Here is a 19,871-nt window from a genome sequence, read left to right on the forward strand (position 1 = left end):
TCCCCGTGCTGGTTCTCCTCCCTAGGTGATGGGGTGTGGGGCAGGGACAGAAGCAACCACCGGACTTTTAAAGCAGCCAAATGCAAAGCACGGAAACGCTCCGGCCGCTCGGGTGCTTTTTGGTACGGAGGCAATGAAGATTCCTGCCCGGGCTGCGAGGGGGAAGAGGGCAGGGAAATGTAAGCTCTGTACCCCCAGTAAGTAGTTACCGTCCTTGGCTGGTCTAAACTGGGCTGAGGTGTCTGTCAGTCATTTCTCACCCAGCTGACGCTCAGGAAAGGATCGTTAAGGTGATGCTGCCGCCCGGCGACCAGCAGTCGGTACTGCAGCTGGCAGGCTGCGAACGCGCCGTGACGGCCCTGTACTCCACGCTGCCGTCCAGACGGCGACGGCGACGGCGACGCGGCGGTGCCGGCGGGCTGCTGCCGCCGCGCTCGCTGCTGCCGCCCGCTGAGGAAACGCCGCGGCCGCCCGCCGGGTGCCCGCTGCCGCCGCCGCTGCCGCCACCTGGCGGCCAGAATGCGGCACTGCAGACCGGCGTTCGCGCGCCGGCCCCGGCCCCGGCCCCGGCCCCGCCTGCGCGCCGTGTCGGCGGCCGGCGCATGCGCGGTGCCCGGGAGCAGCATGGCGGCGCGCAGGGCGCGGGTCTCGGCGGCAGCGGGTGAAGGCCAGGAGCACCGGTGAGGCGAGCGGTCGCCTTCGGCGGGGGGTGTCTCTTGGCCGCCCGGGGGTCTGGGACGGGAAGGTGCAAAGCGGCCGCTGCGGCAGGCTCCCGGTCTGCCGGGGGCGAGCCGGGCCAGGGCAGCCCCAGGGAGTTGCCCGGGAGCGGACAGAAGGGAAGAGCGGACGGAGGCGGGCACCCCCCGGGCGCACCCCCCGGGCGCCTCCCCAGCTCGCCAGAGCTCCCCCGGAGCCTCCCCCGGCCCCGCTCGCCCCGCGCAGCAGCCCCCAGCTCCAGCCCCTCCGCTGACGCCTGCCCCGTAGCCCCAGGCAGCCCCCAAGCCCTGTCGTGAGGGCAGCAAGCCGGCCCTCAGTGCACCTCCAGAAGCCGCTGCGTAAGGAGAGCCTCCGGCCAGGGGCGGGCGACAGTAATAGGGGTCACTGCTGCTTCTTTCGCAGGGGCTGCGCTGGGGGCATGGTTGTCTGTTCCCCCCCTGGGGATGTCATTGACTGCACCTGCCTCAGGCTCGTGTGGGCAGTCTCTGCCTGGTCTGCCTCTCCTCACGGCGTGGGAGCGAAAAGGGACAAGCAGAGCACCTGCCGGCCATGGACAGGAGCTGCTGCAGCTGAAGCTGGAGAGGCCAGAGAACGTTAAAGAAGAAGAAATGGAAGGCCCTCCGGCCAGCAGCTGCTTCCCGCTGCAGGCAAGAGAGAGCCAGCCTCTCCGGGTGAGGAAGGATCCCTCTTCGTAGTCCACAGCAGGTCAGACCACCGACATGCACTACCACAGGGTCTGTATGCGTCACCAACAGCACGGTACGGCCATGTAGTGTGCGAGCGAGCGAGGCTGCATGTCTAGGAAGCCTTATATTGGAAGAGATGCGACACACGTATTCTCTTAGGTGGAGGACAGCCAAGCAGCCACAGTTACAGAAAAGGAACGGTGAAGAGGAGCAGAAAGAAGTGTCTGAACTGGCAAATCCTCCTGGTACCACCAAGAGCGAGAGCTGTGGTGAGTCCAGGGCCCTCGGGGCCCTGTCACCCCTCTTGCGCATCCCAGTCCCTCTCTGCCCCTCTCCTGGCCCCCTCCCTTTCCCATGCTGCTGTCATTATTTTTTTTCTTCCCCGTACGTCTCCTCTCTATTCTTCTGTCCTGCTCTCTCTTCCTCTCTCTCTTTCTCCTGCTCCCTTTTCTTTTTCTCTCTGCACTTTTGCCCTGCTCCTGCTTCCTCTCCCTCCTTCTTTTCATCCTCCATCTCTGTCTTGCAGCCCATTGCTGTTTTTTTTCTTTTCCATCTCTTTGTCCTGATCTGCATCTGTTTCTTTTTTCCCCACAATTTCTCTGCCCTGTTCCCTGGTGTTCTTTTCCTTTCTGCACCTGTATGTGCCACTCTGTGTTCCTGTCTTCCTATCTCTCTCCTTCCTTCCTTTTCTTTCTCTCTCTATCCCTTTGTCTTGCTCACTGTCGCTGTTTTTTCCCATTCTGTATCTCACTGTCCCTGTCCTCCTTCCTGTTCATCTCTTACTCTCTCTGACCCTTTGTGCTGCTCCCTGTCCCTATTACTTATCCCTTCACCTCTCTGTTCCTGTTTTTTCTCATGCTCTACCTCTCTGTCATTCTCTCTGTTGCTCTCGTTGGCTCTCTATCCCACTGTCCTGCTCCCTGCTCTCTCTTTCACAATATCCTGCTTTCTGGCTCCCTGTCCCTCAGCTGTTTTCTATATCCCTCTGTCCTTCCTCCTGTCTTTCCTTGTCCCTCTGGCCTGCTACCCATCACTATCTATTTTTTCTTTCTCCATCTTTCTGCCTCGGTCCTGTCACTCTCCTCCTCTCTCTGTCTCTAACGTTTCTTTCTCCATCTCTGCCCTGCTCCCTGTCCCTTTTCTCTTATTCTCTCTGTCCTCCACTTCCCCCTGCAACTTCTTGTCTGTGTATCTCCATACCACTGTCTGTCTCGCCCTTTCTCACTATATCCTCCTGCCCAGCTCGCTGTACCCTTGGTCCTGCTCCTGGGCCTTTCTTCTCATCCTGCAGCCCAGAGCTGGTTTGTGTTTCTCCCTTGCTTTGTCCTAATTTGTCTCTCTCTTTTCTCCCCCCTCAATGCGTCTGGCTTGTTCCCCGTCTTTTTCTCTCTCTTCCTCCTTCTTTATTCCTCTCGTTCAATTTCTCTCTTGATCCGTCTGTTCTGCTCCCTGCTTATCGTTTTGTCTCTCTTTCCTACTCATAGTGCACAAGCGAGCGAGGCTATGTGTCTAGGAATCTTCATCTCGTAAGAGCTGTGGGTCACCCACATATTCTTAGGTGGAGGACAGCCAAGCAGCCAGAGTTACAGCAGAAAGAAGCGTCTGAACTGGCAAAGTCTCCTCGCAGCGCCAAGAGCAAGAGCTGCGGTGAGTCCCGGGCCCTCGGAGCCCTGTCTCCCCTCTTCTGCGTCCTAGTCCCTCCCTGCCCCTCCCCTGCCCCCCTCTCTTTCCCATGTCACTGTGAGGTTTTTGGTTTTTTTTTTCTCCCCTGTACCTCCTTTCTCCATCTCACTCTGAGCAGCTCCCTGTCCCCATCTTTTAGGTCCTCCCGCTCTCTGCCCTGTAGCCTGTGGCTATTTTTTCCTTCTCCGCCTCTCTGTCCAGCTCTCAGCCACTATTTTTGTGTCTCTGGCTCTCTCTGTCTGTCTCCCTGTCCCTGTTGTTCAAGGTCTTCCTTCTTGGTTCTGTAGCATATTGCAAGATGATTTATTCCTCTGTCTCTCTCTATCCTGTTTCCCGCCCCTCATTTTGAATTTCTCACTCTCTGTCCAGCGGCCTGTCAGTATTCTCCCCTTTCTCCATCTCACTCTGTCTTGTTCCCTCTCCCTGTTTTTCTAAGTCTTCCCTTTCTGCCCCCTAGCCTGTTGCTATATTTTTTTTTTCCATGTCTTGGTTTGTCTGGCCCCTGTCCCTCTTTCTTCATTTCTCCCTATCTGCTGCATTGCCTGTTGCTTCTTTCCTTTCTCCTTCCCTCTCTGTCTGTCTTGCTGTCCCCATTTTTAAACTCTCCTTCTCTGCCTGGTAGCCTGCTGCAGATTTTTCCTTTCTTGATCTCTCTCTGTCCAACTCCCTGTCTCTAATTTTTAATGCCCTGCGCTCTCTCTCTGGAAGCCTGTCAGGACTTTTCCTCTTCTCAGTCTCTTGGTCCAGCTCCCTGTCCCTGTTTTTTAATTCCTTCCTCTCTGCCCTGTTACCCATCACCATTTTTATTTTCTCCGTCTCTCTTGATCCGACTTGATCCTGATTTTTTGAATTCCTCCCTCTCTGCCCTGTAGCCTGTCACTTGTGAAGTTCTCTTTCTCTGCCTCTCTCCATCCAGCTCCTGGTCCCTCTTTTGTACTTCTTTCCTCTGTACTGTGTGGCCAGTTGCTGTCTCCCTCTTATTTCTCAGTCTCTCTCTCTGGCTCCCCACCCCTGTTTTTTCATTACTCCCTTTCTGCCCTGGAGCCCATCGGTAGTTTTTTCTTTCTCTGGCTCCCTCTTTCCAGTTCCCAGGCCCCGTTTTTCAATTTTGTCCTTGGCCCTGTGCCACGTTGCAACTTCATTTCTCTCGCCCTCTCTCCCTGTCTGGCTCCCTGACAGGTTTTTTTAATTCTTCCCTATCTGTCTTGTAGCCCATTGCTGCTTTTTATTTTTTCTGTGTGTCTCTGTCTGGCTCCCTGTCCCTGTCTTGTCTTATTTTTTTTTAATTCCTCTCTCTCTGCCCTGTATGCACTGCTCTTTAAATTTTCATTCCCTAACATCTCTCTGTAGATTGCGCCCAGTCCCATTTTTATAATTCCTCCCTCTCTAGCCTGTGGCCTGTTGCGATTTGTTCTGTGTCTCCTTTCTCTGGCTCTTGGTCCCTATTTTTCAGTTTCTTCCTTTCAGCCCTGTAGCACAATGCTGTTATTTGTCTTTCTTCATCTCTCTCTTGTCCAGCTCCCTGTCCTGGTTTTGTAATTCCTCCCTCTCTGGCCTGCGGCCTGTTGCTGTTTTTCTGTTCTCTGTCCTGCTCCCTGTCCCGAGTCTTTAATCGCTCCCTCTCTGCCTTGTAGCCTGTCGCAGGGTTTTTTTTCCCCTTTCTCCATCGCTCTCTGTCCGGCTCCCTGTCCCTACTTTTTAATTCTTCTCGTGGCCCTGTGGCCTGTTGCTATCTTCCCTTTCTCTGTCTCTCTCTGTACAACTGTCGTGGTTTAAGACCAGCTGGCAACAAAGCACCAAGAAGCCGCTTGCTCACTCCTCCCCCGCGGTGGGATGAGGAGAAAACATAAAGAAATGGTTGTGGGTTGAGACAAGGACAGGGAGGCATCACTCACCACTTATGGTCACGGGCAAAAAACAGACTCAACTTGGGGAAAAAAACAAAATCAATTTTATTTACTACCAATCAAATCAAAATAAAGATAATAAGTAGTAAAACCAAATCTTAAAACACCTTCCCCCACCCCTCACTCCGTCCCAGGCTTAACTTTACTCCTTATTGTCTCCACCTCCTTCCCCATGGCGGTGCAGGGGGACGGGGAACGGGGATTGGGGTCAGTTTTTCACACCTTGTCTCTGCCGCTCCTTCCTCCTCAGAGGGAGGACTCCTCACTCTTCCTCTGCTCCGGCGTGGGGTCCCTCCCACAGGAGACAGTCCTTCACGAACTTCTCCAACATGAGTCCTTCCCGTGGGCTGCAGTCTTTCAATCGCAGACTGTTCCAGTGCAGGCTTTCCCACAGAGTCACAGCCATCTTTGGGGGCATCTGACTGCTCCGACGTGGGCTCCTCCCCAGGCTGCAGGTGGGCATCTGCTCCCCCGCTCCACTCCATGTGCTGCAGGGGGACAGCCTGCTGTCTCACCAGGGGCTGCAGGGGCATCCCCTCCTCCGGCGCACCTCCTCCCCCTCCTTCTTCACTGACCTCAGTATCTGCACAGGTGTTCCTCTCACATTCCAATCTCCTGCCCCACTGCAGGTTTCCCTTCTTAAATCTGTTCTCCCAGAGGTGCTACCACCATCGCTGATGGCCTTGGCCAGAGGTGGGTCTGAATTGGAGCCGGGGAAGCTTCTAGCAGCTTCTCACAGGACCCACCCCTGTAGCCCCTCCCCTGCTACCAAACCCAAACCAACAGCTACAGGTCCCTTCCTTTTTGAAATTCCTCCATCTCTGTCTTGGAGCCCATCATGGTTTTTCCTTTCTCTGTGTCGCTGGCTGGCTGGCTCCTGCTCCCTATTTTTCAGTTTCTTCTTTCTCCATCTCTCTGTCCAGATCTGGATCCCAATTTTTAATTCCTCCTTCTCTTCCTTATAGCTCTTCTTTCTTTTTTCCCCTGCTTTTTATCCATCTCCCCCCCTGCACCTCTGGCTCCCTGTGCCTATGTTTTAATTCCTCCCTCTCTACCCTCTAGCTGTCGCTGTACTTCCTGTGTGTGTCACACTGCGTCTGGGTCCTCGTCCCTATCTTTTCCTTCTTCCCTTTCCTCCCTGTAGCCCATCGTTCTAATTTTCTTTCACCGTCTCTCTGTGTTCGGCTCCAGATCCCTGTTTTTTCCTTCCTCCCTCTCTCTGCTATATTGTCTCTGGCTATTTTTTCTTTCTCCAGCTCTCTCTGCCTGGCTCTGTCTCCCTAATTTTTTTATTCCTCCCTCTCTGTCCTTGTGACCATCAGTTATTTTTTCTTTCTCTGTCTCTCTTCGTCTGGTTCCCTCTCCCTGTTGTTCAGTTTCTTCATTCTCAGCCCTGTAGCACGTTGCGATTCTGTTTCTTTCTTCGCCTCTCCTTTCCCAGCTCTTAATCCCCACCCCTTTCTCCATCTCATTCTCACTTGCTTCCCATCCCTGTTTTTTAATTCCTCCCTCTCTGCTGCATAGCCCGTTGCTTTTTTCTTTTCTTCGTCTCTCTATGTCCGTCTCGCTGCCCCCACTTTTTAATTCTTCCTCTCTGCCCTGTACCCCGCCACTATTTTTGCCTTTCTCCATCCCTCTCTGTCCAGCTCCCTGTCCCTATTTATTAATTCCTTCCTCTTTTTCCTGCACAACCCGCTATTCCCTGCGATCTCCATCTCTCTCTGTCTGGCTCCCTGTCCCCAGTTTTTAGGTCCTCCCTCTGCCCCCTGTAGCCTGTGTGGATTTTTTCCCTCCCTGCTGCTATTTTTTATTTCCTCCCTATCTGTCTTGTAGCCCATTACGGCTTTTTTTTTTTTTTTTTTTTTTCTTCCTTCTTCATGTGTCTCTGTCTGGATTCCAGCCTCTGTTCTTTAATTCCTCCCTCTTCTCTGTACACACCACTATTTTTTTTCCATTCTCCATCACGCTCTGTCTGGTCCCACGTTCCTACTTATCAATTCCTCCCTCTTTGCCCTGTGGCCTGTTGCTTTTTCCCATTTTAATTCTGCCTCTCTCTGTTTGGATCCCTGCCCCTGGTTTTTGAATTCCTCCCTCTCTGTCCTGTTGCCTGTGCAATCTTTTGCCTTTCTCCATCTCTCTCTAGCCAGCTCTCTGTCCCTATTTATTAATTCCTCCCTCTTGCCCTGTAGCCTGTCACATTTGTCCTTTCTCTGTCTCACTGTCTCTGCTTCCCTGATGACCCTACTTTAAATTCCTCCGCACTTCTTTCTGTACACATTGCTATTTGTCCTGGTTTTGGTCGGGATAGAGTTAATTTTCTTTCTAGTGGCTGGTATAGTGTTATGTTTTGGGTTCAGTAGGAGAAGAATGTTGATAACACACTGATGTTTTCAGTTGTTGCTAAGTAGTGTTTAGACTCAGTCAAGGATTTTTTCAGCTTCTCACACCCAGCCAGCAAGAAGGCTGGAGGAGCACAAGAAGCTGGGAGGGGACACAGCCAGGACAGCTGACCCAAACTGGCCAGTGGGGTATTCCATACCATGTGACATCATGTCCAGTATATAAACTGGGGGGAGTTGGCCTGGGGGGGATCACTGCTTGGGAACTAACTGGGTATTGGTCAGCGAGTGGTGAGCAATTGCATTGTCCATCACTTGTTTTGTACATTCCAATTCTTTTATTATTATTATTGCCATTTTATTATTATTATTTTATTATTATTATTATTTTCTTCCTTTCTGTTCTATTAAACTGTTCTTAACCCATGAGTTTTACTTTTTTTTTTTTTTTCCCCCCAATTATCATCTCCCCCATCCCACTGGGTGGGGGGGGGAAGTGAGTGAGCAGCTACGTGGTGCTTAATTGCTGGCTGGGGTGAAACTACAACGCTATTCTTTTTGCTCTCCAGCTCTCTTTTTTTCCCTCTCCATGTCCCTATTTCTTAATTTTTCCCTCTCTGCCCTGTATCATGTAGCTATGTGGTTTGTTTTGTGTTGCTCCCCGCCCCACTCTGGCCCTTCCCTCCCTCGTTCACTGTCCCGGCTCCCTGTCCCTGTTGTTCCATTCCTCCCTCTCTGCCCTGTTCTTTGTCTCTTTTTTGTCTTTCTCCATCTCTCTCAGTCTGGCTCCCTGTCCCTGCGCTTCTTTCCTCCTTCTCTGGCATGCTGCCCGTCCCAGGTTTTTCTTGAACGTCCATCCTGCTCCCCCTCCTTCTTTGTCGGTCTCTGTCCCGCTCCCCCTCCCTCTTTGTGCTGCCTCTCTTCCTCTCTCCCTGCTGCTTCTTTCTCCATCCCTGTCAGGCTCCCTGTCTTTGTCGCTGTCCCGTTCCCTGCCTCATGATTTCTTGCTGCACCCCTGCTGTCCAGCCAGCTGCCACTTTTGTCCTCTCTTCTAGCGTCCTGCTCCTCATTTTTGGCAGCCCTCGCCTCTGCCCAGCAGCCCATCGCTCCAGGAGCTGACAGAGTGACTGTCTGTTCCCCGATGGACCGACGAGCGTGGCTCTGGGACCGACTGCTGAGGTGGCCCAGGGGCAGGGGGAGCATCGGGGGCCCCGAGCCCCAGAGCAGACTCGCTCCCAGGACTGGCTAGGAGCGTGACCCAATAAACCCTCGCCGTCCCCTCTGCCCTCCCGGCTGCGTTTGCGCTCCCTTTGCACCGTGCGAGGGGCCGTGAGGGAGCCCGGGGGAGGAGGTGATGCGTTGGGGGGGGTCGGACGATGCCCCCCCCCCGGCCCCCCGTTCCTGCAGGGCTCCAGCTGCGGGCCGGGGCCGGAGGAGCCCCAGCTGCCGGCAGTGAGGCTGATGGCGACGGGGCCGCGCCGTGTCGGAGCCGGGCGGAGGGGCCTACCCGGAGACAGAGCCGGGGGCTCGGCCGGGATCCCGGGTACGTCGGCGGAGGGGTTGGGGGAGCGGAACCGGTGTCCGCGGGGGGTCAGAGGGCGGGGAGGGCTGCCTCCCGCGGCGTGCCGGGAGCTGTCCTGCTGGGGCGCGGAGCTGGCGGCCGGCCGTGTTACGTCCCGGGGCGTGCCGGGAGCGGTAGTCTGCCGGCGCCGGGCGGCCGGGCTGTGTGTCCCGGGGCGTGCCGGGAGCTGTAGCGTTCGCGGACTCGGCTGCCGGGCAGCAGCGTTGCTCTCGGGCGGGTGCGGCGCGAGGTGTAGTTCCGTTGCCGGTTTCGCGTGGTCTCCTGCGGGCTTCCCGCTGCGCCCGCTCCCCCCACCTCCCCCCCGCCGTGCCTGCGCGCCGTGCTGCGCGTGGGGCGCCGCGCATGCGCGGAGCTGCCGCCGCGGCCCACGCTGCCGTCCGGCCGGTAACGGCGACGCGGTGCCGGCAGGCTGGTGCCGCCGCGCTCGCTGCTGCCGCCCGGTGAGGAAACGCCGCGGCCGCCCCGTCCGCGCGGGGCCGGCGCGCAAAGCGCGGGACGGCAGCGCCGCGCCCGGGCACGCGCCGCCCCCCGGGTGCTCGCTGCCGCCGCCGCTGCTGCCCCCGCCTCGCGGCCGAGGCGCGGAACTGCAGCGCGGCCGCCGGTGCTGCTGCCGCTGCTGCAGCGTGGCAGCGTGCCGGGCGCGATTCCCGGTGGTGGGTGAGGGCCAGGGCCGCCGGTGAGGCGAACGAGCCCTTTCGGTGGGCGTGCGGGTGCCTCCTGCCCGCTGGCCGCCTGGGGCTGTTGGGACTGCAGGCTCCCGGTCTGCTGGAGGCAGTCCCGGTCCCTCTCTTTCCCATGCTGCTGTCATTGTTTTGCTTCCCTGTCCCTCTCCTCTCTATTCTTCTGTCCTGCTCCTTCTTCCTTCCTCTTGTTCTACCGCTCCCATTTCATCTTCTGTCTGCGCTTTTGTCCTGCTCCCTCTCCCTCCTTCTTTTCATCCTCCATCTCTGTCCTGGAGCCCATCGCTGTTTTTTCTTTTCCATCTCTTTGTCCTGATCTGCATCTGTATGGTTTTTTTCCCACAATTTCTCTGGCTTGTTTCCTGGCATTCTTTTCCTCTCTGCGCCTATATGTGCCCCTCCATGTCCCTGCCTTCCTATCTTTCTCCCTCCTTTTCTTTCTCTCTCTTTCCCTTTGTCTTGCTCACGGTCACTGTTTTTTTTCATTATGCATCTCACTGTCTTTATCCTTCTTCCTGTTCATCTCTTACTCTTTCTGACCCTTTGTGCTGCTCCCTGTTCCTGTTATTTATTGCTTCACCTCTCTGTCTTGCTCCCAGTTCCTGTTTTTTCTCTTGCTCCATGTCTCTGTCATTCTCTCTGTTGCTCTCGTTGGCTCTTTATCCCAGTGTTCTGCTCCCCATCTCTTGTCTCTTTTGCAGCATCCTGCTTTCTGGCTCCCAGTACCTCACCTGTTTTCTATATCTCTCTGTCCTTCCTCCTGTCTTTCCTTGTCCCTCTGGCCTGCTACCCATCACTATCTATTTTTATTTTCTCCATCTTTCTGCCTCAGTCCTGTCAGTCTCCTCCTCTCTCTGTCTCTAACGTTTCTTTCTCCATCTCTGCCCTGCTCCCTGTCCCTTTTCTCTTATTCTCTCTGTCCTCTCTCTTCCTCCTAATTTTTTGTCTGTATATCTCCATACCACTGCCTATCACATCATTTCTCACTGTGTCCCCCTGCCCAGCTCGCTGTCCCGTTATTCCCCCTTGTCCTGTTCCCTGGCCTTTTTTCTCATCCTGTGGTCCATCAGACCATCTTCAGTAATGGGATGGTCTACGTGGTACCAGGTTTGCTGGCGTTGGATGGGATTGACCTTTCTCAAAGGGGGAAGAGGGTCTTTGCTCATGAGCTAGCAGGGCTCATTGACAGAGCTTTAAACTAGACTTGAAGGGCTGTGAGAGACTGAACTGTGAACTGTTTGTCTCGAGCCTATAAAAGACCATGGAGACAAGACATGGTGTGCACCCACCACCAAAGAATTGAAGATTGAGGACCAACGGGACACCGCTGGATCCATGGTGGTGACTATTCTTGCAACCCTATCCCGAGTGCTTGCTTGATTTCTGCCTTTTTCTACCGTTCTATCCTATCGGTATTATTTTCTACTTTTGATAATAAAAGCTGGTTTGGGTATACAGCCTTTGACCTTGTTTGTGTCTTAATCTCGCTCTTGGGATCATATTGAAACCTCTCCCCGATATTGGGTCGGGGCATTAAATTGGCATCACAGACAGGATCCCTTGAGAGGAGAGTGCCGTACTGTTTCCCAAATACGTGAGACCTCTCAGGAATGTAAGGGTTTGTGTTGTGTTTAAAATTTTACGTGCTGCCTTCCTGAGACAACCGCTTCCCTGCTTTATATGAGATGGATGATAGTAAAATTGCCCCTTTGGGGAAAGAAGTTTTGTTTGATTTTTTAGAAAAACATAAAAGCGTGACCCTCTGTGCCTGGGGTAGACTGGGCTCAGGGAAACTGGCATAATCTGCAGAGCGTTGTTGATCAGATGGTCGCTTCAACAGAAAGATGCTAGAGTGCAGTCAGGAAAGGGAAAATCTATTGTTTGTGCCATTCTCGGTGCTAGTTTGGCTGCAGCAGGAGAGGCTAGGGATTGCCGCCTCACTGCAGAATCTCAAATTATTGAATCCCTCCAAAACCTCGCTCGGTCCCTTCAGGGACAAGTGGCAGAATTAAAAGAACAACTTGAAGCAGAAAAGAACCAAGTGAAACATTTGCAGACTGCTCTTAAGGAGCAGCTCCTTGCAGATACGGTCCGCAAGGGAATTCCCCCGAGATCAGAAATTGGCTACCCCTTTGATGACCTGCAGGCAGCGAAAGAGAGAGTAGAGAAGTTAGAACCGCCTTTGTTGTGACCCTTAGTCAAGACTGAGTATGTTTACGATGATGAGCAGGACCAGTCCCCCCAAGTTACAACTAAGGAGGCCCCCTATACCGCCAACGAGTTGGTGAAACTAGAAAAGGAATTTGGCCGAACGCCTAAGGAGTCAGAAATGGAGTATGTGTGGAGAGTATTGTTGTCTGGGGGGGACCAGATTCTGTTAACTGAAAAGGAGGCGGAAGGGTATTGGGCACCGTGAGTGTTTTTAACTACCGGGAATTACTGCGCCCCCCCAGTCTTTAACCCAACAGGCTGCCTGTTGGGCAGGGGGTTGAACCCCTTGGAGAGGGGGGACCCCTTCGCAGTTACAGGGACTGTTCATCAATTAGTAGAGAGTGTGCAGAAGGCAGCTTGTCTGCAGATGATGTACGATCGAAAATTGGAGCCTAGACAGGAGTCCCCAATGATGATGATGCCGGTAGATCCCGAGTGAATGACTCACCTTATAAGGGGACTCCCGGATTCTTTGAAGCCAATTGGTATACAATTACAAGGAAAGATACAGGCAATGCCCCAGGGTGAGAGAGTGGTGGCTGCTTTAGAAGGACTCATGCCTGATCCGCGCACCAACCGAATAGGAAAATGTGGACTTGGGGAGAAGTGGCCCAGGAATTAATTACGGGCGCAAGTATGGTCCCGTTAACCTTCCAGCCACCAAAACGGACTCCAGGGGCTTGAGGTGAGCAGAAGTAAAAATAGTTCTGCGCCCTGGGAGTGATAAGAGAACACCCCTCACCAAACCGCCAGGAGGGAGAGACATCCCTAACAAACATAATAGACTGTGGGCGGAGGGACAGCAGAAGGGGATCCCGCATGACTTAATGGACAGGCTATGAACAGACAAATTAGAAAAGTTGGTAACAGAGTGGCCGATACACTCTCCCTTTAACTCCCCAGTGTGGCCAGTACAAAAACCTAATGGCAAGTGGAGAGTGACTATAGATTATCTCAGACTTAATGCAAATACTGGTCCGTTGACAGCCGCGGTACCTAGTGTTGCTGAGCTTATAGCTACAATCCAGGAACGAGCCCACTCGATTATGGCAACAGTGGATGTTAATGATATGTTTTTTATGGTCCCCCTACAACCAGAGGACCAAGACTGCTTTGCATTCACTTGGGAAGGTCAGCAATTTACTTTCACCCGACTCCCACAAGGATATAAGCATTCCCCCACTCTAGCCCATCATGCGTTAGCGCAGGAGCTAGTAGTTCAGACAGAGGAGGTGGTCAGCGTTTACCAATACATTGACAACATTGTTGTGGGAGGGGATGAGACAGAAAAAGTTCAGATAACTCAGGATAATAAAATTTCCCACTTAGAAAGTTTGGAGCTGAAAATTCCACCAGAGAAAATACAAACACCCTCGAGTGAAGTAAAGTTTTTAGGAATTTGGTGGAAGGGAGGAATGACATGTATTCTACCAGACACCCTTTCCTCATTAGATCAGATTAAAATGTCAGAGTCAAAAAAGGATTTGCAGCATGTACTAGGATTACTTGTGTTTTGGAGAAAACATATCCCTAATTTTTCAATTATTGCAAGACACCTGTATGACTTGTTGCAAAAAGGGGCCCAGTGGGAATGGACTGAACCCCACAAAGCAGCACTGCAGTTGCTAGTGTTTGAAGCGACTGCTCATCAAGCTCTTGGTCCCATTCACCCGATAGACCCCGTCCATATTGAATGGGGATTTGCCAAGACAGGAGTATCAGTACATTTATGGCAAAAGGGCCCTGAAGGACCCATTCAGCCTATTGGGTTCTATTCCTGTAGTTTTAAAGACACCGAAAAAAGATATACAGCCTGGGAGGAGGGTTGGTTTGTAGTCAGTTTAACCTTGAGAGAGGCTGAATGGACTATTCAGCAACAGCCAGTAGTGCTTAGAGGCCCATTTAGGTGGCTCAGAGAGCCTCTCTGCGGAAATGGTATGCCCAGATAGAGCATTATTGTGACATTTTTACAGTGTCTGAGGGAGCCACCAAGATGTTAACCATTCAAGAGATGAGCCCAGACAGAGAAACACCCAAACTCCCTCCTGTAATACAAGTGGCCCCTCCATTTTCCGAGCAGTTGCAGAATGTTTGGTTTACTGATGCTTTCTCTAAGCGAGAAGGAAAAACTTGGAAATATTGAGCTGTAGACTCTGCGTAGACGCAGACAAACAAATAATCACCAAAGGGGAGGGTAGTGCTCAAGTAGGGGAATTAGTTGCAGTATGGAGTGTTTTCCAACATGAAGCCCAATTTACCTCTCCTGTCTATATCTATACTGACTCTTATGCCGTATTTAAAGGCTGTACTGAATGGCTTCTGTTCTGGGAACAGAATGAGTGGGAGGTCAATAGGATGCCTGTATGGCAGAAAGAAAAGTGGCAAGATACTCTAACCTTTGCTAGGCAAGGAAAATTTGCAGTAGCCTGGGTGGCTTCCCATCAACAGGATAGCACCCCTGTTAGTCGGTAGAATGGCAAAGCTGGTGAATTAGCCCGATTAGCTCCCCTCCAGAACACCCAAATAGCAGAAAAACTGGGAGTGATTGTTAGAGTGGCTGCATGTAAAGAGGAAACATTCAGGGGTCAAAGATGTCTACTGTGAGGCCCAAGCTCGAGGTTGGCCAGTTACCAGGGAAGAATGTAAGACTTGTGTGTCCGCCTGTGAACAATGTTGTAGCCGCTTAGAAAGACACCCCCTGGAAGGTGACCCCCTACACTTGAGGGAGGGGAAAAGGCTGTGGGAGGCCTGGCAAGTGGACTATATTGGTCCCTTCTGAAAATCAGAAGGAAAGCATTATGTGTTAGTTGAAGTAGAGATAGTGTCAGGGTTAGTCCAAGCTGAAGCATTTGCCAGACCTACTGGGGAGAACACAGTGAAAGCTTTGAAAGAGTGGTTTGGCACCTTCCCCAAACCATGGTCGATTCAGTTGGATAATGGTTCCCACTTTACTGCTAAAATAGTGCACGACTGGGCAACCCAGGAAGGAATCTCATGGGTATACCATACTCTGTATTATCCGCAGGCAAATGGAATTGTGGAAAGAACAAATGGGCTACTGAAGTGCTTCCTCAAACCACATAAGCCAGGATGGGCCAAACGGCTATGGGATGCGGTGGCTAGTGTTAACAGTCATTGGGGAGTAAACGGGTGCCTGAAAATTACAGCATTCTGCCCAAAGGACCCAACCATTATGCCAGCCCCAGATGGCCCAGGTCATCCCAGAAATCCATCACATTTTCCGGGCCAACCAGTCTTAGTTGAACTCCCCACGGTGGGGGCAGTACCTCTGGTACTGGAAACCCCGATGAATAAATATACTTGGAAAGCAAAGGATGCTTATGGAAAAGAACATAAGATCAACACCAGGTGGATTATTCCATCCTTCTAATAACAATTTGTTTCCGGTTCCTTAGAATGAACCGAGTCTGGTTTTTTTTCTTTTCCAGGTGAAGACTCTGGAGCCTGCCTGAAGGAACACATGAACCTGCTGATTGGCTGCGTGGTTTTGTCGGTGATTGCTTTGTTAATATTTATAGGATGTTTGGCATACCACCGCAGACGTTCTTTTTGTTGACCATTGTCGCCACCTTTAATATTTGGGGAAACTCCTGTGCCCCCCTCATTGGCTCATTGTGGCAAAATGAATTTATTGTTTTAGGCCAGCAAGCGGCCAACACTTTTAACCTGACTAATTGTTGGGTATGTGGCGGACCCTTGGATTTGGAAAGCTGGCCATGGACTGCTGTCCCTATTTCCCCGAAATGGTTAGTGAGTAATTACAGTGAGGTCAAAAATGATTCTTATTGGGGTGAAGACACGCAGCCCTGGGCAATAAGATACCCAGCCCAAGGTGAATATTGCCTGAACCGAACACAGAAAGATGGTGTCCCTGTGGGAAACAGCAAATGTAACTGGACCTATACTTATGGCAACCATTGCCTCACTGACGGTTGTAGACCAATTAATTGTTCAGGAAACACAAACTCGGACCCTATTTCACACAATGCAGGCTACCAGACGTATTGTAGCCTCTTTAGTTCCCATTCCTCGAATTTTGTACCTCGCTGGCCCGGGTGGGCTTGGGTGAATCAAACAGGGCACAGGAAGCAGTTTTCCAATTTTTGGTCTTCCACTAATCAGTCTAATAACCGTCTTAATGTTACCTGCTTTTGGCACCGTGGTTCTGGTGCCTGGAAATGCAAATTCACTGATAAGACATATTCCTGGCTCCCTGACGGGACTCAAATTTGGTGGTCAAGTGATAATAAAGACTGTCAGGGACATTTGAACATGGGTCCGGATGGACTTCCTATCTGTTGGGGCACCACAGAGGAGGTAGGAAAAGCCATGGACAGGTTGTTGATGAATGGTCCATCAAACCATCCTCTAGGAGTAGATAATACAACATATTTCCAATCACCATGGACACCCACTGGTTTGTTGGAAAATGGTACCCGAGCCTTAAAAGGCCACTATTGGGTGTGTGGCCAACATGCCTACAAACTGTTACCAGCAAATTGGACTGGAGTGTGTTATGTGGGGGTAATTCACCCCTTGTTTTTTCTGCTCCCGGAGAATGAAGGTGATGGACTGGGTGTTAAGGTATATGATGATCTTAATCGATATCGGCGGTCCATTGATACCTCTGTGGCAGGTGGAAGTGGTCAAACCTGGGGCAAAGATGAGTGGACCCCTCAACGTATCATACAACATTATGGACCTGCCACCTGGAACCCCAACGAGGGGGTTAGTGGTGCTCGAGAACCTATTTACAATCTAAATCACATCATTCGGCTGCAAGACGTGTTGGAGATTATTACCAACCAAACAGCCAACGCCCTTGATCTATTGGCAGATCAGGCTACCCAAATGCGAACAGCGATATTTCAACATCGCATGGTTCTCGATCACCTGCTAGCCGAAGAAGGAGGTGTTTGTGGTAAACTAAATGATTCTAACTGTTGCTTAAAAATTGATGACAGTGGTAAAATTGTTAAACAAATTACCACGGGAATACGGAAGCTAGCCCACGTTCCTGTCCAGACATGGAAAGGCTGGGACATTGACTTATTTTCCTGGTTCCCAGGTGGCCTGTGGGTCAAGCGAATCCTATTTTACTTGTTATGTGGTTTTGCCATGGTGTTGTTTTTGCCATGTATCATTCCATGTTTTATACAATTGATTCAACGTATTGTAACTAATATGCAATTTGTAACTACTGTTTCACCTGATGGTATTAAACAAATTCATGCTGTGCGTCGAACCACACCGTCGGTAGTACAGATTGTATGAAATGCTCTTTTCTGGCCTTTTCTACGTAACTATCTTTTCTCAAAACCGCCATGGGTCCTGAAGCAATTTTTGAGTCATGGGGTGGTGGAAGAGACTGAACTGTGAACTATTTGTCTCGAGCTTATAAAAGACAGTGGAGACAAGCTATGGCGTGCATCTACCAACAAAGAATTGAAGATTGAGGACCAATGGGACACCGCTGGATCCATGGTGGTGACTATTCTTGCAACCCTATCCCAAGTGCTTGCTTGATTTCTGCCTTTTTCTTCCATTCTATCCTATCAGTATTATTTTCTACTTTTGATAATAAAAGGTGTTTTGTTTATATGGCATTTGACCTCATTTGTGTCTTAATCTCGCTCTTGGGATCATATCGAAACCTCTCCCCGATACTGGATCGAGACGGGGGGAGGGGGATAATATCAGGCTTGCCTGTGACAAGCTGTGGGATGACACACCAAGGTTAGAGGGACAGGGTGCTAGTGAGGGCCCTCACCCTGTTGCTCTGAGACATGCTGGGTACACTGCAGCATGTTCAAAGTCTTACGGAGATGAGCTAGGGGCTCCTGAGGTAATAGGAGCCAACAGAGAAACACCAGTGAAGCACCTCAAAGGATCTGAGGTGTGTTCCTGTAAGAAGGCGACATGGCCAACAGCCCAGCTGAAGTGCCTCTACACCAATGCACACAGCATGGGCAGCAAACAGGAGGAGTTGGAAGCCGCTGTGCTGCTAGAAAGCTACGGCCTAGTTGCCATTACTGAAACTTGGTGGGACGAATCCCGTGATTGGAGTGCAGCTATCAATGGCTACAGGCTGTTCAGAAGAGACAGGTGAGGAAGGAGGGGCAGAGGTGTTGCCCACTATGTCAAGAAATGGATAGATTGTGAAGAGCTTTCTCTGAATAATAGCCACAAGCAGGTTGAAAGCTTATGGGTAAGAATTAGAGACCGAGGCAACAAAGGGAACCTTGCAGCTGGTGTCTACTACAGGCCGCTGGGTCAAGGGGAGCCTATTGATGAAGACTTCTTATTCCAGCTACCGGAGGCATCATGCTCGCAGGCTCTCATTCTGCTGGGAGACTACAACCACCCCGACATCTGCTGGAAAAGTAGCATGGCGAGCTGTAGGCAATCCAGGAGACTCCTGGAGTGCACGGAGGATAACTTTTTAAGCCAGGTAATAACCCTACCAGAGGGGATGCGATACTGGACCTGATGGTCACCAACACAAGTGAGCTAATTGGTGATGTCAAGGTTGGAGGCAGCCTGGGCTGCAGTGATCATGCGGTGGTGGAGTTTGCAGTCCTGAGGGATATGGGATGGGTGAAGAGTAAAGTCAGGACCCTGAATTTTAGGAAAGCAAACTTTCAGCTGCAGGAGCATAGTAATGGACTCAACGACAGATCAATATGATCACAGTCGAAGACCCTTTACTAGAGCATCAGACATCATTTTTATACATTGGTTACATCCGTACATGCGTTTAGCTATTTTACTATTGGTTACACACATTATTCACACGCTGTCCACACGCCTAGTTACACTTAATGATTGGTTATAGCAACTCTGTACACGCGCATAAACATAGGACATAATTGGTTATACCAACTAAAACATGCGAAACTTGTCTCAGTCTAACTGGTCAAGATAAACTGCTGAATTGAGGTTCTTTGTGCCAAGTTCCCTTTATCGTGGAATGCGCACCTGTGTTCTTTTAATTGGCATCTTTCTTTTTTTTTGTCTTCTTGTTTATTCTGTTCAAGGTCTGCTAAAGGCATCTGAAATGCTCTTGCAACCGTTAGCTAAATATGTGTCCACAATTCCCCCTTTTTTTGTTTTTCATCAATTAACACCTGCTGTATTGCCCTTTGCAAAGATCTATGAACACAATTAATTAAACACAGTAAAAGCAACATTATACCTAATAAAATACATAAGAATAAAAGAAACCCCGATTTTTAACAAAGATACAAACCAACTCCTAAGTCCCCATCCCGCAGCTGAATGCTCTAAGCCAAAATGACAGCTTTCTTAATTGACAGCTTTCTTAATTGCATTAAAGCTCTTGCAGCTCCTTCTTGCCTCTGCAGTTCTGTTATCTTGTTTATTAATTGCTCCACTGTCCAAGTTCCTCATGTCTGTTGTTTTTCTGGTGGTTCAAAGTCCTTTCATACTGCAGCTGTCACGTACTCCAGCCCAGTCATGCTAACTGCTGCCTACTTTAAATAATCTAACTAACTCTAAATAATAAGGCTCAAAGAAATGTCCCCCATTTTCCATGAAATCTCCCACAATTCCCCCTTTTTGTTTTTGTGCAAGCCAAGTTACATGAAATGCTTTTGCAATCATACGTTCAACTATTTTTATGATACGTGGTACAATCATTACAACTGCTAATATTACAATTAAAATAACTAAGCCATGCATAAGCAAATCTTTCAACCATCCCATAATTCCCAAACTTGCTAGCCATCCACTTAACCCTGTGTCAGTTATCGCGAGCCTCTTACTATGAATCATATTGATATCGGGTGTTAGTAACGTAAGTCGTCCAAGGCTACATGGCCTCCCGTTAAGTTTTGATGGAATTCCCCCCCACGCTCTATCCCCACAAATTAAAAACATCCCTGCAGGTAAAGCAGCTGGAATAGAAAAAAGAGTGTAATATTCTGGAATAGATATAGTTACACCAAGCTGTAGCATTTCTATATACAGGCAAAATAGCATTTACATTCTTTAGTCATGTGGCCTTTTTTCCCACATAGATCGCA

At 50.8% G+C, this 19,871-nt stretch overlaps 1 protein-coding gene across 9 annotated transcripts; it reads left to right on the plus strand.

Moving 5' to 3' along the window:
* The first annotated feature begins 625 nt into the window (after positions 1 to 625).
* LOC115339608 (endogenous retrovirus group 3 member 1 Env polyprotein-like) lies at positions 626 to 19,077 on the plus strand. 9 transcript variants are annotated; one of them, XM_041122560.1, is made up of 5 exons: positions 626 to 1,476; positions 1,563 to 1,672; positions 2,888 to 3,050; positions 10,853 to 10,935; positions 15,255 to 16,627. In XM_041122560.1, the coding sequence occupies exons 1-5, from the start codon at positions 1,437 to 1,439 to the stop codon at positions 15,276 to 15,278; spliced, it is 420 nt and encodes a 139-aa protein (XP_040978494.1). In that variant the 5' UTR covers positions 626 to 1,436; the 3' UTR covers positions 15,279 to 16,627. The 9 variants fall into 9 exon arrangements, 7 of the variants coding, with proteins under 7 accessions (XP_040978494.1, XP_040978492.1, XP_040978493.1 ...); XM_041122558.1 differs by lacking the exon at positions 10,853 to 10,935; XM_041122559.1 differs by lacking the exon at positions 15,255 to 16,627 and having other exon boundaries at positions 628 to 1,476; positions 10,853 to 11,047.
* The last annotated feature ends 794 nt before the right edge of the window (positions 19,078 to 19,871 follow it).

Source organism: Aquila chrysaetos, chromosome 3, assembly GCF_900496995.4.
Source record: "Aquila chrysaetos chrysaetos chromosome 3, bAquChr1.4, whole genome shotgun sequence".
NCBI lineage: Eukaryota > Metazoa > Chordata > Aves > Accipitriformes > Accipitridae > Aquila > Aquila chrysaetos.